Below are 14,449 nucleotides of genomic sequence, written 5' to 3' on the forward strand. Positions count from 1 at the left end.
AGCTAAATAAAACACCCAGTCATTTAAACTGCTGCATCCCAAGGAAGTGTAACTCTCAGTGAAAAGCATGCTATCTGGCATCGTCCACATTGGATTTAATTGGATGTGAACTTGGGTGTATTATTACAGCCCTGTTGACTGATCATCTAAGTTGTGCTCATTTTCAGTACTTTTTCAGTACTTGCAGTACTTTTACACATTCCTTTACAATGGTTCAAATTCCCAACATTTGACACTGTTTTATTGCTGCTGCTTCTACCACACAAATAGATTACATTAAAAAAAACAAAAAAACAAACAAAAAAAAAACAGAAATAAGCAGGTGTGTTGAAAGCACCAAAGTGGTTTGTAGTCAGCAGTTGGGAACATAATGAGTCAACATAAGGATACATAAGGGAACATAAGGATACATAAGGGAAAATAAAGGATACATAAGGGAACATAAGGATTCACAAAAATATCATTGTGGGAATTATATGATTTATTTCACGTTCACAGTAATGAAACAGTAAAGGCACTTGGTCGTGTCTATGTAGGTTACTGAGGTTCAGATGAGAAACACGAATGCACCTTTCAGACGTCTCCATCATGAAGGTAATGAAGAGTGTCTGCGCCCACTCACAAACATGCTCTCGAATAGCAACAGCTGACGTTGTGCGTGGTGACGTCATCAATCTTACTGAGCCATGCGTACTGAGGGTTCGCCGTCGACTCTCGGCGGTTGTTGTTATGATTGAAACAGGCCTCTGACTAAATTAAAAAGTTCTCCCGCCGCTGCCCCGGGACACCTGCTCATGGAGGGCATGGACGTCGATCTGGACCAGGAGCTCATGCAAAAGTTTAGTTGCATGGGCACCACGGATAAAGATGTGCTAATCTCTGAGTTCCAGAGGCTGCTGGGTTTCCAGCTGAACCCGGCCGGCTGCGCGTTCTTCCTGGACATGACTAACTGGTGAGTCCGAGGAGGCACATGGGCCTAAGTTACGCCTGCTTATTTTCACAACTCTGCTTTATGATATTGCTCATTTTCATTCCGTAGGCAAAAATAGCTTGTTATATCTAAAACTAGATTAAGTCGTGTGTCCAAACGGAGAAATAAATCTTGTTTTGTTTTTTGTTTTGCCATCAAAAGTGGCTAAGCTAACTTTACTTCAAAAGTACTGTTAGATTAGCAAGTATCGGTGTAGCTAAGTTATCTGACAATGTAGAGACGAAATGTGATTATAAATTTCAAGTCTCATTTCAAGATTATACATTTCATTGTCAGATAACTTAGCTACACCGATACTTGCTAAACTAACACATTTAACGTTGTTAAAGCCTCCTGTGTTGTTATTTTCACTATGAGAGCAAAGCATTAGCCAGATGCCTCCTCTTTGCTAATTCGGCTAACATAACTTAGCTAGCTCGTTAGCATGACAGCTAGGTCACATAGTCACGATTTAACAGGCAGTCAGTGTTTTGTTTTTTCCCATAAACTGGAGTTTGTCATACGAAATATAACCGATTTAGAACCAACAGAACTAGAGTTTTCACGTTTCTGAACGCAAAATAACGACACATTCGTTCTAGTTATCTTGTTATCTGCAGCTAAGTTTGATAACTCGTGTGGTGGGTCAAAGGGTTTGCACCAAGTTACATAACCGTGCTCTTACTCATAATATCCCAGATTACTTTATATTTTAGGTTTTACAATAATAACAGTTTATTTTCGGCTATTCTATTTCTTGTCATGTACCAGCTTTAATACAGTATAACGCCACCAATATAGCCATTCGATATTGTTCAATTCTTCTTTGCCGTACACGGTATTTAACCTGTATTTCTTTAATACGACTATGTTCTCTGTTTTTAACAGGAATCTTCAAGCAGCTATTGGAGCATATTATGACTTTGAGAGTCCGAATATCAACACACCATCAATGTCTTTTGTAGAAGATGTGACGATTGGCGAGGGCGAGTCTGTGCCCCCAGACACTCAGTTCACGAAGACGTGGCGGATACAGAACACAGGTATGTGCAAGCTTTCTTTGTAAATACTGCTGTGAAAGACAGGCTCACATAACCTGAGGTACTGGTACTATAACGGACCTTTCTTAACTATCAGTACTTTTGCCATGTGTGAATCGATCTGGGATTAATACTTTTGGTTTGGTTTAGTTCCACAATGCTCATAATTAAACAAACCAAAAAGTAATACTTGTAAAAATCATTCATTTTTTTCATAAATATGATTGATACACTGTACCAAATGTATAAAGCGCAGAAATTGTAAGAACATCACCCAAGCACAGAGAACACGGGTCCTTAAATTGCTGTAAAGTTGCGTAAATAATTTGTTTAACGCATCTTTTTGTCAGTCCAGCTATTCAGAACGTATTACATTTCCACTGCTCTGTGCATTGGCCATGTTTGCTCCTCGCAGGTTAGACAAAAGACACAATCCAAAATATGCTGCATGTATGGTTCACCTCCTGCCCTTAGGTCAATATAAAACACTTAGTGTTTATCATATTCCGTTCATATTCAAGAGGTTCTTTTAAAGCACTTTTGGAGTGATTTGTGGAATAACCTCAACTGAATATGTATGTATGTATACGTATATCAGAATGCTTGAATTTATTTGGTCCCCCTGTTTTTCCTTGTTTCCTTGCTTTCTGGTTGTTTTTAACCTTTCTTTATTTGTGCAAACTAAACCCATTACAAATATGCTTCATAAAATTTAAAATATTGAAAAAAAAAACATTTTAATGTATTCTCGATCAGAATCAGAATCAGGTTTATTGGCCAAGTGTGTTGACGCACACAAGGAATTGTGTACTATATAATACTGTACTTTCAGTATTAACCCTATAACTTTTATCAACGAATAGACTACCTCATTCACAGACATTGTTTTGTAAGCTAATCGACATAAAAATATTTAAAGTTTGAAGAAAACAGTAAGGTCTAATGTAGTCTTTGCAAACATGTCTACTGTATATCTGTGGGAGCACGTAAAGTGGAGACTTCTAAAACAAACCTAACCATGTTCTATAAGGCAAACCTCTGCCATGTTTACAGCAGCCCCTGTTAAATGTGTGTGTTGCTGTTTTTGAGTTAATCTTAAGGGTGCCTGGTGTGGTGAACAAATAAGACAATTAGTCAGTAGATTAGTCGTAGATTTTTAATCTGCAACATTGTTCTTTCCTAAAAAGAAAACGGGTCTCTCTTGTTTTTGAATGCAATACACCACTGATGCAGTTGGGGGTACTGATCGTGCTGCATTTGTTGTTTCTAGTCAGACTAGTTGTGAAAGTGAAATGGACAGTCATTGGTCTCATATTGCGTAATATTTCATGGAAGAGGCTTGATGGTACAGTCAAAATAGTAAAATGTGTTTAGATAATGAGATCAGTTTAGTCTTTAACATGTTTAGATTAATGATACAAGAATATATATAGAGAGGGAGATAGAAGAAGCTATTTGAATATAGAATTTGCTATTTAAATCTGTGCATTCTATTTTTCCTTCCCCCCCCCCTTTTTTTTATATATATATATAAAGTTTTTGAAATTCTAAGTTGAAAATGTATAATTTTGTTAGAACGAGCAATTAATCATTGCATTTGCTGTTTTAAACAATTTCATGGTCACATGCTTTACTATAGCTGTAAAGTGCATAAAGTCAGTACTAGGTCCTATGTAGAATGAGACTGCAGTATGTACGTAGCTGCAGTGTGAACGCTGACTACTAATGCAGCACAGTCTGCCAGCTTCTTTCAGTTTGGAAGTTAGCAATCAATCTCATTTAAGCATTAACACGAAAGCAGAATATTTTACCAGCTCTCTCTGGTACTTTCCTCTCTTTATCTTATGTTTATATTGCGCCTTCCTTGCTTTCCTTCTCTCCTCCCTCTCAAATGATCTTTGTCAACTTCGAAGTGTATTTTGTTCTTGATGGATTGAAGAGTAAAAGATGTGATTTCACATATCTGATTACATACAAAGAAAGAGCTTAAAGCTGTAAACCAATACCCATGCCTATATCTTTAAACATGTCCATGCTAGTTTACTATTATTAAATCTTTGGAATAAATTAGGTATTGAGCTTTTCTTATTCTTATTGAAAAATGGAATTGGTTAAGAGTAATCAGATTATTTGAATAACAAAGTAATTGATAGTTGTAACCCATTTATCTAAAATTATTTCTTGACTTATTACCCAAAAAATGAATCTTATATATGAATTTTATACAATTTTTACTTTTTTTTTTATATATAACAGTGACTACAACATTTTGTAATATAATGTATAAAGCTTGTATAATGTTTACATTATTAAAACCAAATGTTAACCCCACCCTAAAATAATATGCCATTATTATTATTAATAATAATAATAATAATAATAATAATAATAATAATAATAATAATAATAATAATAATAATAATAATGTTTTCATTTTGAGTTAAAATATTTTCACCAAAGTAGAGATTGTCTTCTGTTTCTCATATAAGAGTGTTACACCAAAGTCAATCTTGGATATGAATTTACCCCCTCACCCTCACCCCCACACTTTTTTTTTTTTTTGCTATACATCTTTATTTCCCCACTTCAGGTGCATTCAGGCCATCCTTAAAGATATTCTTGTTTGCCGTAACCCGACCGACCCTCTCAATTTAGGACCGACTCATTTAAAAAAAATTTTTTTTTTTTGCTTTAAATCCGACCGACTTTCCAAACAACTAATACAAAAGCAATAAAATAATATTAATTATATTTTAGTAAGTATTGTAAATATATAAATTGCCTAGGCCTACGTCATCTATGTTTACACTTGGTTAACGGATGTCACACTATGGTCTGTGCGTTCGCTTCATCTCATACTCTCATTCACTGTCAGAGTCAACGGTTAGCACTTGGTAATGATGGCTGCGGCTGCAGTAAACAAAATGTTCGCGGTCATTGTTCAAAGTCATACGGGTTTGGGCACCATAATACATCAAAAACATTCATTAAAACAGCTCGACACCGCTTTAACTTGGCACGAAGTTCTGGGAAAAACTGTGCCCAGCATCAAAATAAGGTTTGCAATGATGCGCCGGGATATGCAAATTTGTTTAAAGTCATACCTACGTGATCACCATCACCAAAATTGTACTTTTTATCTATTGAAACTTGAAAAATACCGACCTTTTTTCTTTTCTTTTTTTTTTTTCTTTTTTCTTTTTTAAACTGCAAACCAAACTATTTTTAAGGACGGCCTCAGCCTCAGCATTCTTGTCTTGTCCACTGAAGTTGCTGTTCCTTTGTTTGTCGCATAGAGTGCATTTCTTTATTTGCACTGCAGCAGTCCTATTCTCTTCTAGACTTTCATCAGGTTATATTTGTTCAAATGTCCAGTTAGTCATGGAAAAGGATGATTCCCTTTACCAAAGTTGTCATTAAAATACTGAATACCGTCTTCAATTCTGTAGGATCGGAGTCGTGGCCTCCAGGTGTGTGTCTGAAGTACATTGGCGGAGACCAGTTTGGTCATGTGAACATGGTGTTGGTGAGGTCTCTGGAGCCACAGGAAATCTCAGATGTCAGTGTCCAGATGCACAGTCCAGCCAATCCAGGCATGTACCAGGGCCAGTGGAGAATGTGTACAGCTACTGGACTTTTCTATGGAGGTGAGGCACCACACACGAGAATTTTTGAATCTACACACACTGAACATAATACCATTTTTCTCTGTTGTTAATGACATTTGCAAATTAAATAAGTTTTAAATATGCTATGGCTTTTAGATTCTCCAGATGAAGTCCCTTTAAATTAATCTCATTCTGACGATTTTACAATAAAGGCTCTTCTTAATTTTTTTTTTTTTTTGTAAAACAGATTGCAGAAAACCTTTTTAAAAATGTAGGGTTTTTTGTTTGGTTTAGAAGCATTTTAAAACCCAGTCATTCAAAGTTACAAAGCTGATCCTCCAAAGTAATTAATTTGCTTCAGAACATCTTTTAACAGTTTAACAGTCTTTTAAGAGTGTAAGTTTAAATGTTTTGGTGTAAACAAAAAAGGAGACAACATCCAGTTGCATTTTACTAGTAATTTAGGCAAAATTTTACTAAATTTTACTATACTTTACTTACTGTATTTTACTACTGTATTTTAGAGTACAACATGCATATAAACATAACACACATGAAGTGTTTATTCACTTATCGGTCTAATAAAACATTCAAACTTGAATCAACAATTCAGTAATACACGGAGTAGAGAAGAGGGCTTAGCACTCATCCTTGTGGAGTCCCTTTACTGATAGCTGGTGGAGAGGACAAGATGAGATGGGATCCAGTAGCATAACGTTTCGTTTAGGCCTAATTCTTTTAGCTTAGTTTCCAGTTTTGAATTAAATTGGGTACTGAACTGTACAAACACCATTCTCACATGGGTATTTCTCCTTCAGTTTTAAATGATTATGGACCTTGTGCAGTGAGGTATAAACAGTATTGTTCATAGATCTATTTGGCAACAGGCACATTTGAAGTGACCATTTGCGATGATTCGGGGTATGTGTTGCACAAAACCCTGCTAGTTAGTACAGTGGAATGTCTAATCAGGGACATTTACATATCATTATGAAGATCTTGCATTCAGCTGTCTAATGGATTAACAATTTCTTAAGTTTACTGTTTATCCAAAGTTGAATGGACACTGCTTTAGTGGTGTATGCAATTCTGTAGCCTTCCAATTTGCAGAAACACTACTATGCAGCTGTTACTAATAAACTGCAATTTTAGTGTATTTCTGTCCAGCAGAAAGTGACACATTATGTTCTGAATTGTTCTGTAGATGTGATCTGGGTGATCCTGAGTGTAGAGGTTGGAGGTTTGCTTGGGGTCACACAACAGCTGTCCTCTTTCGAGACTGAGTTTAACACTCAGCCACACCGCAACGTTGAGGGAGACTTCAACCCCTTCGCCTCACCACAGAAGAACAAGCAAGACGCCAATGAAGATAACCTAAAAGACACCAGAGGCCCCTGGGTGGCCCCTCTGGACTCCATACAGCAAGATCAAAATGGACTGTCTCACAATTCTGTAAATATTACGCCAAATGGTCTTCAAAACAACTTATCAGTAGTGACTTACAGCCAGGTAAGTACATGGTTGCAGTAGGGGGTTCCTCCTTTCACACAAACTCAAGCCGTAATTTGATTTTTGATGTTTCTTTGTTCATGTAAATAATTAACCACAAATTTTGATTCGACTTATTTTTAGCAGGCATTGACAATCATTTTAAGTCTTTAAAATAACCGTATTAGTTTAAGGCTATTATATATCTATTGAACAGGTGCACCGTACCAGACAGCAACATCTCTTTTGCCATGTGTTACACTACTGGCACCAACCAACACAGTGCTTTTTTACAGACTTTCCAGATTAGCTAGTTGTGTGTAATTCACAGCTTCAGTTGATTTTCCATTATCAGTAAACTGTGTGTCATATTCATACATGGTTTGGATAATTCATAGAAACCTGTGGCACTTGACTATTGTACCAGGACATTTTGTTGTGGAATCTATTAATGACTCCTTCATATTTTATTAAAAAAAAAAAAAAAAATTACCACAATTTTTTACCACAGGAATAATGTGATTTGCGTTTGCAGTGCCCATAAATCTGTGCTGTTTGACTAACGTTATTGAAGCCAGTTTATATATATATAAATTAATGTGATGCTTTCTATATTTGTTTGCCTGTTACTGAGACAGTTACTGAACAAGTAGAATCATACATTCAAAATTTAATACTAATTCTGACAACAGCATTAATCTGCTCTCTTCATATAATGACAGAAAGCATGGCAGCAAATAGAAACACCAATTTTAACTATAGGTGCATTCAACTATGTCGTGGTTTACACAATCAGGGATCCTTCTATTTCCTGAAAGGGCAGTTCTGGAGAATTTCTCTGGCAGAAAATAACCAGAGCATAATGTTTAAAAGAACAATGTATATTTGTTTAAAAAAAAAATTGTAAACATGAATTTTTAAAAACAGGAAACTTGAGAACACATTTTTTTTCTCCCTTCCTATTTTCAGTTGAATATTTGATCTAATGTGCCCGATATATAGTGTTGTGTATATATGTATATAAAATATGATAAAAGGCCATTAGGTTTACTAATTCATTTAGGTTGAAGCTACCCGTATTCTATCAAACTAGTCAACTGTTGAACAGCTTCAGTGTGTTGGTAATAATGGAAAAGGTACAAGCTTCCATGATTACTATTTCATGTTATGGAGGATAAAATAGTGTTGTTCACGAGGAACCTTTTCTGCACTGTCATTCTGGGGATTAAGCCAGTCATGTTCATTCCAAACATGTTACCGAATGACACACCCTAACACACAGTAATACACCTTATCTGTCTGCATTACCAACTCTCTTCTTACATGTGGTTTAAAGTAAAAGGAAGTCCAATATCACCTGAAAGGCAAGTAATTATAATAAAATTTGCTCTTTTTTTTTTTCTAAAATTTTATTTCCATGAATATAGATACATTGTTGGTTGTATTGCTTCACAGTCACTGGAAGTAGTGTTTCTCCCCTAAAGTTGAGCTGCACCAGCTTTTGCTTTAAACTAAATTCTGTTTGTCTAATGTCCGTTTGCTTTAAACCGTAGATGTTACTATGTAATTAAGCTAAATCATTGGGGATGCACTGTCCTGTCAAGGTTATTTCCAGTCCTATCACACCTGGTTGAATTCATTTTCTCATTGTTAAATACACTAATGCACCGTTATCAAACCCTGCACAGTCTGTAATTATGTGTACCAATATTTTATGTCCGGCATGCAGCCAAGTATTTGCAGATGTGAAGGTGTTAGTGTGTGTGAGTCCATAAAGCTAATTTCTTCACACAGTTTTACTGCCTTGACAGTTAACTGTCTTTATCCTCTCCCAGAGGCGAGTTTAAAAAAAAAAACAAATATGGTCAAATGTGAAAAGATCTATTTAAGCTCTTGACTGCATTATTTAGGTGCGTGTGTGAAGTTGCTTAGATTTCAGCGCGAGTTGTAGCGCATCTGCAACTTTATTGCTTTTTTAATCAAGGCCTACTCTCCATCCCTGCGTGTTCAAACCAGAAATAGGTCAACATACAGAATCAGATCATGGCTCTATGAGAATTTCTTTGTCCTGAATATTGCAAAACAAAATAATGGCTAAACAAATTTGCTTCTGTGTTTCTTCTTGAACAATAGTCAGTAGCAGTAGAGGTTGTATCCAGCAGAGCGTGAATAATTCACAGCAAATCTGTAACATAGCTATCTGAAGTGTAGTGATCATAAACCGCAGTTACTGTTTTTATGTCTACTCTAGATTATATTGTCACTTATTTGACGTCGTCTGAAATGCAGGTTTAGTCACACTTGCACGTGAAAATGACTGAGAAGGTCATGTCTTGTGCTGGAAAAATGTCTAAATCCAATTGGAAAGAAATATGTTTAAAAAAAAACAAACCTTATTGTAATCAGTATAAACGTTGTATTATTTAATAGTGTATACACTATATAGATTCTTTTTCTATAGAAAAGATCTTTTCTAATTTCAGAGTCTGTAGATTTGTTTGGCAGCCCAGGCAGAATTTGAGACTGTGACTTAAATTGTATTGCTATTGCTGTAAATTTATATCTCTCTTTCCCCTAAAACTCTGAAAAGTCTTGATTCAACTGATTGATAAACCAGCAGTATATTTGTGCATAATTTGACTTACATGTTTGTTTTATTTTCCTTCACAGGGCTGTCATGGGCCCTACCCTTTTGGACAGTCTTAAAAGACAAGAATCATCACCACCACCAGGCAGCTCCGTGGAGCCATCACTCTGGAATCCCCCTTTTCTATGGGGTTATGCAGGGGAGCAACAGATTTCTTAAAAACTTGACAACCCTACTCTCCCCTTGCATTACAACACAACCTACGAAATGGACAAGGCTGTTTGGATCTAAATAAATCTTCAGCCATCTTCAACACGCATGTGTGAATGCTAAATTAAGATGAGTGCTAGAATTCCTCAGTTAAATACACAGATCTTTTGTTTTTATTGTCACGTTGCTGCAATAGTCAGGTGAGCTGGTGTGAGTGGGTGTGTGAGAGTGGGAGAGAGAGAATGTGTGAGACAGGTAGAGTATGTGTGCTTGTAAGCTTGTGTGTGGACCATGCACAAAAGAGATATGAAAAAAGCCATTGAAAAATACCTTTTGATTGTGAAGAAGTTTTTATAATTTACTTTGTGAGCCGTATGATTTTACTGAGAAATCACATCATTTTTAAAAAAAACAAAACAATTGATCGTTCAAAGCTACTCGAAATCTGTCTTTTTTTTTTCTTCTTCTTCTTCAGTTATCAAAGATCTCAACAGTACATAAAAAAGTTAAAGGTAGCTTAAGATCACTTGCACAGATTCAGTAGTAATGCTTGTTAAAGGCCAGAAGATGGAACTGTTGAACCTCAGAAAACATACAGACACAGCTACAGTATGTAAAACTTAAAAGGCCCCTCAATTCTTCAGTGTAAATTTCACAAATGAGGAATTTTTACAGATCCCAAGTGCATTGTTATTATGTTATTGGGCCCTGTGATCTATTCATCATGGTCACTCATTTGATGTTCATTTTCCTTCGAAGGCCAAGAGCATTTGAGCTTGTGTGGTGGTTTAAATCCTAGCAGCTCACAACTAAGGCATAAATGTTTAGCTCCAGCATTATTTTCATGAAAATTATTTTTTAATGCAAGAGTTGACAGAAGCACATTGTTATTGATTATTTAGGTATTTTCAGCTCCACAGTTTTACATTAAATATATCAAACTCTCTGCACCTTTTTTTTCTTTTCTTTTTTCCATATCTGGCATTTATTACACCCCATGTATAAGATGCAAACACATTACTATTCACAGGGAAATCATTCTTAGCCTAAATCATGTTTACGAACGTTTATGAAAGGACATGATGTATTCAGTATGTCAGTGTATGCATTACACACTATTTATAATAATTTAAAATAAAAAAATGTCAGTTTTCGTTTAGTAATTGAGTTATAATAATGAAATTGGCTGAAACAAGTGTGCAGTATCCCAATATAACAAAACAAATGCATTGCTGATGATGTTTTGTGTTCACATTCACTGTCATTTTATGATAAAAAGATCATTGGAATTTCATTTAATGATGAGCTACACTGAAATGTTTGGCAAAATGGCTCTCTCTGCTATGCATCTGGTGTTTGACGAAGGGATGGTTTGGCGCGTATACTTAGACTTTGTTTTCTATATTGTATATGTTTTAGTTCAAATCACTGATTATCTATGCAGTGTTTGAAGGGATTTTCTGTTTTTTGTTTGTTTGTTTCTCCAGGTAAACACAATATGTTGGAAATCATCAATGCTATAGAGCTAGCTGAGGTTGTATTTGACTGCCATAGAGATTAGACAGGGGAAAAAGCTTTCTCAATTGGACAGTATCATGGTCTGAAGAGTCAAGTCTTCCTTGGAGTAGTTTTATTGAATGTCCTCATCCCAACTGCACAGATATAATTTTTTCTCATTGTTGCTGTCTGGCTTAATGTGTGTGAGAGGCTATATTTGAGTGACAAGTTGTGCTATTGTTCATTCTTTTTGAATTTCTATTTGTTTGCTGTTGAGTTTTCTGCACGGTGGCATGGTGAATGGATGAGCAGAGTGTTTGCATAGAGACCTGTGGTAGCACATTTAACAAGAAGAAAAAAATACAGAACTGAAACCTTTTTCCTGTATGTGTAAATGAACATTTCTATAATTAAATGAATACTTAAGAATTAAAATTTTATTGCCAGCATTTATTGCCGGTCTAGTTGGCCTTAAAAAAATATAATTTTTTTTTATCAATATAGTGTATTAAAAATGCACTTATCTAATTAGCATTCTAAACAAAAATTGACACATGTTGAAGTTTCTTTGGTGGCGTTTACAGTAGTTTCCATAAATATCTGGACATTGAAATGCTCTTTTACTTACCAGAGTATATTGGAGTTATTTGAGCTCAGGGTGCAGACTTATAATAATAAGTTTACTTTATGGTATTTATATCGAAAGTAGGTGAATGGTGTAGTAAATACACAACTACCTCTGTGGCCCAACCTTCTCTTTTGTATGGGAACAAATGTAATTAAATAATTGGATGCTTAGCTGTTCCATGGCACGTTATTCTGACATTATTTTACTTGCAAATAAGCAGATAAAAGTTCTAGAGTTGATTTCAAAGGCAGCATTTAACCTTAACTCTAAATATGTCCCCAGAGCAGTCAATGCCAGTGAAATGTGCCTTCATTAGGAAGGAAAATCAATACAAATGCTTAAGAAATTTTTCCATCGTGAAGAAAAACTGCTTCACCAAAGCTGGACAGATGAAGCAAAACATCTATGAGGTAGGTGTATCTCAATCAAGAGAACTATCCAACAGAGTAAATAGTCTTCACCATAAAATATAAACCATGAGTAAGTCTCAAAAATTGGAAAACCGAATAGAGTTTGCTAAACACACACTTTTAAAGACCTTTATAGTTCACTACCAACCTGAACTGTTGACTTAAAGCAGGATGTGTCCACAGATTCATGCATTTGATGCCAAATTCTGTCCCTACCATCTCCATGTCACAACATAAACCAAGATTCATCAGACTAGGCAACACTTTTACGGCTGTTCAGTTAGCTTAAGCCTGTGTCCACTGTAGTGGAGTGGAACCCAGTGTGGTCTTCTGCTGTAGTGTCCTGTCTGCCTTTTAAGTTTGAGAGACAGTCAGGTGCTTTTCTGCTCACAAGGTAACTGGTTATTTAAGTTGCTCTCCCCTTCCTGACGGCTTAAAAAAAGACGTCTAAACATTCTCCACTGACCATAATTGATAATGAAATTAAGAATTTGTAATAAGTAATTGTAAATAATATTATGTTAAATATCTAACTTGTATATCTTTTTAAATAGCAGCCCAGTCATGTTTTCTGTTGCCCCTGTGTACTGTAAGCAATTAGCTGCCTGTAGAGAGGGTCAAGGATCGTAACATGTATTTATTGGTTATCATTTTCAGACTTGAGCTTAGCAAACTTAAGATTGCCATTATTAAAAATACCAATATCACGTTCAATGCTATGGGAATCTAGGCCTGCGTAACAGATGTATTGTTTTACTATACTGCAATATAATCAGCAAGTGCAGATAAGAGCTGTCACAGCTGCCGAAGTTTCTCTTTTTATCAGTCTGCCTCTTGAAGTTCCATTCAAGAAATGACTACACTTCTTTGAAGGAGGAACGTTATAAACAAACCCTCACAACATTATGTTCCACAAACTGTTGCCACAATATAGGAAGCATATAGTTGTATTTATCCTCTTTAATATGTTGTAAAATAATGTTTTTTATGTTTTTATTGGTTTCAAATTAGTTTCAAGCATGACATACTGGATGTGGGGTCCATGAAGACATGGTTTGCTAAGGTTTGAGGGGTAGAACTTGAGTGACTTGTACTGTACATAGCCCTACTAAACACCTTTGAGTCGAACAGGTCTCATTGTCTGACATCAGTGCCTGACTGAACTACTGTTCATTTTATCACACTTGTTATTTGTTTAGTATGTCACTGTATGTATTACACAACATGCACTACCATCCACTTTTTTGGAACACCTATACATTTGTGTATTTATGCAGTTATCTAGTCGTGATCATGGGAGCAGCAGAATGCAAAAAATCATACAGATACAGATCAAGAGCTTTAGTTAATGTTTACAAAAGCCAGCACATCTGGTACCAATATTTAAGAAACTGCTGATCTCCTGGAATGTTCACACACAACAGCCTCTGCGATTTACAGAAAATTATGTGAAAAAAAAAAAAACATTTAGCAAGCACCATTTAGTAGATGTAAACACTTTGTTGATAAAAAGGGCTGAGTAAAATATTCAGATCTGTGAATAGAGCTCATTCAAAACATTCAAGATGAGCTTCTGGTGACAATTAATATTTATTTTGCTTTGGACATTGGAAGGAAAATTGTCCAGGGAACGGCAGCTGATTGTGAGCTGTCTGAATTTACATGGTCCCCGGGGTGGTGCAAACTTACTTACTAAACTGACAACCATATTAAACTTGCCTCTGTGACCATGCTGCACATTACAACCTAGCATGAATATTGTCTTGTATATTACTTCATTTCAAAGTGAAGTTAAGATGGGCCTAGTATTTCTTTGTTAATCATTACTGGTAGATTAATACATGCAAAAACAAGAATGGTCTAGAATGCAAGTTTCTGTTTCCCCTGTTTAAGAATAAAGCAGCTTTTAGTCACCAGGTATCGTTCAGTTGAAACCAAATTGACCTTTTGAAAGGGTTATTCTTAAATGAGTTTTTATAAAACAGGTCAAAAGAACAGAAATATGTTAAGT

The 14,449-nt window shown here is 35.6% G+C and overlaps 1 protein-coding gene across 1 annotated transcript; it reads left to right on the forward strand.

The window, feature by feature from the left end:
• The first annotated feature begins 655 nt into the window (after positions 1-655).
• On the forward strand, positions 656-11,835 carry ilrun (inflammation and lipid regulator with UBA-like and NBR1-like domains). The gene is made up of 5 exons (XM_027146915.2): positions 656-952; positions 1,859-2,013; positions 5,460-5,657; positions 6,823-7,127; positions 9,777-11,835. Exons 1-5 carry the CDS (start codon positions 795-797, stop codon positions 9,810-9,812), a joined length of 852 nt encoding a protein of 283 aa, XP_027002716.1. The 5' UTR covers positions 656-794; the 3' UTR covers positions 9,813-11,835.
• The last annotated feature ends 2,614 nt before the right edge of the window (positions 11,836-14,449 follow it).

Source organism: Tachysurus fulvidraco, chromosome 5 (genome assembly GCF_022655615.1).
Source record: "Tachysurus fulvidraco isolate hzauxx_2018 chromosome 5, HZAU_PFXX_2.0, whole genome shotgun sequence".
Classification (NCBI taxonomy): Eukaryota; Metazoa; Chordata; class Actinopteri; order Siluriformes; family Bagridae; genus Tachysurus; species Tachysurus fulvidraco.

Coding starts and splice junctions, on each gene's coding strand:
- ilrun (XM_027146915.2), top strand. CDS start 795: ATGGAGGGCATGGACGTCGATCTGGACCAGGAGCTCATGCAAAAGTTT. Junction 5,658..6,822: donor TACTGGACTTTTCTATGGAG/GTGAGGCACCAC, acceptor ATTGTTCTGTAG/ATGTGATCTGGGTGATCCTG. Junction 7,128..9,776: donor CAGTAGTGACTTACAGCCAG/GTAAGTACATGG, acceptor TTTCCTTCACAG/GGCTGTCATGGGCCCTACCC.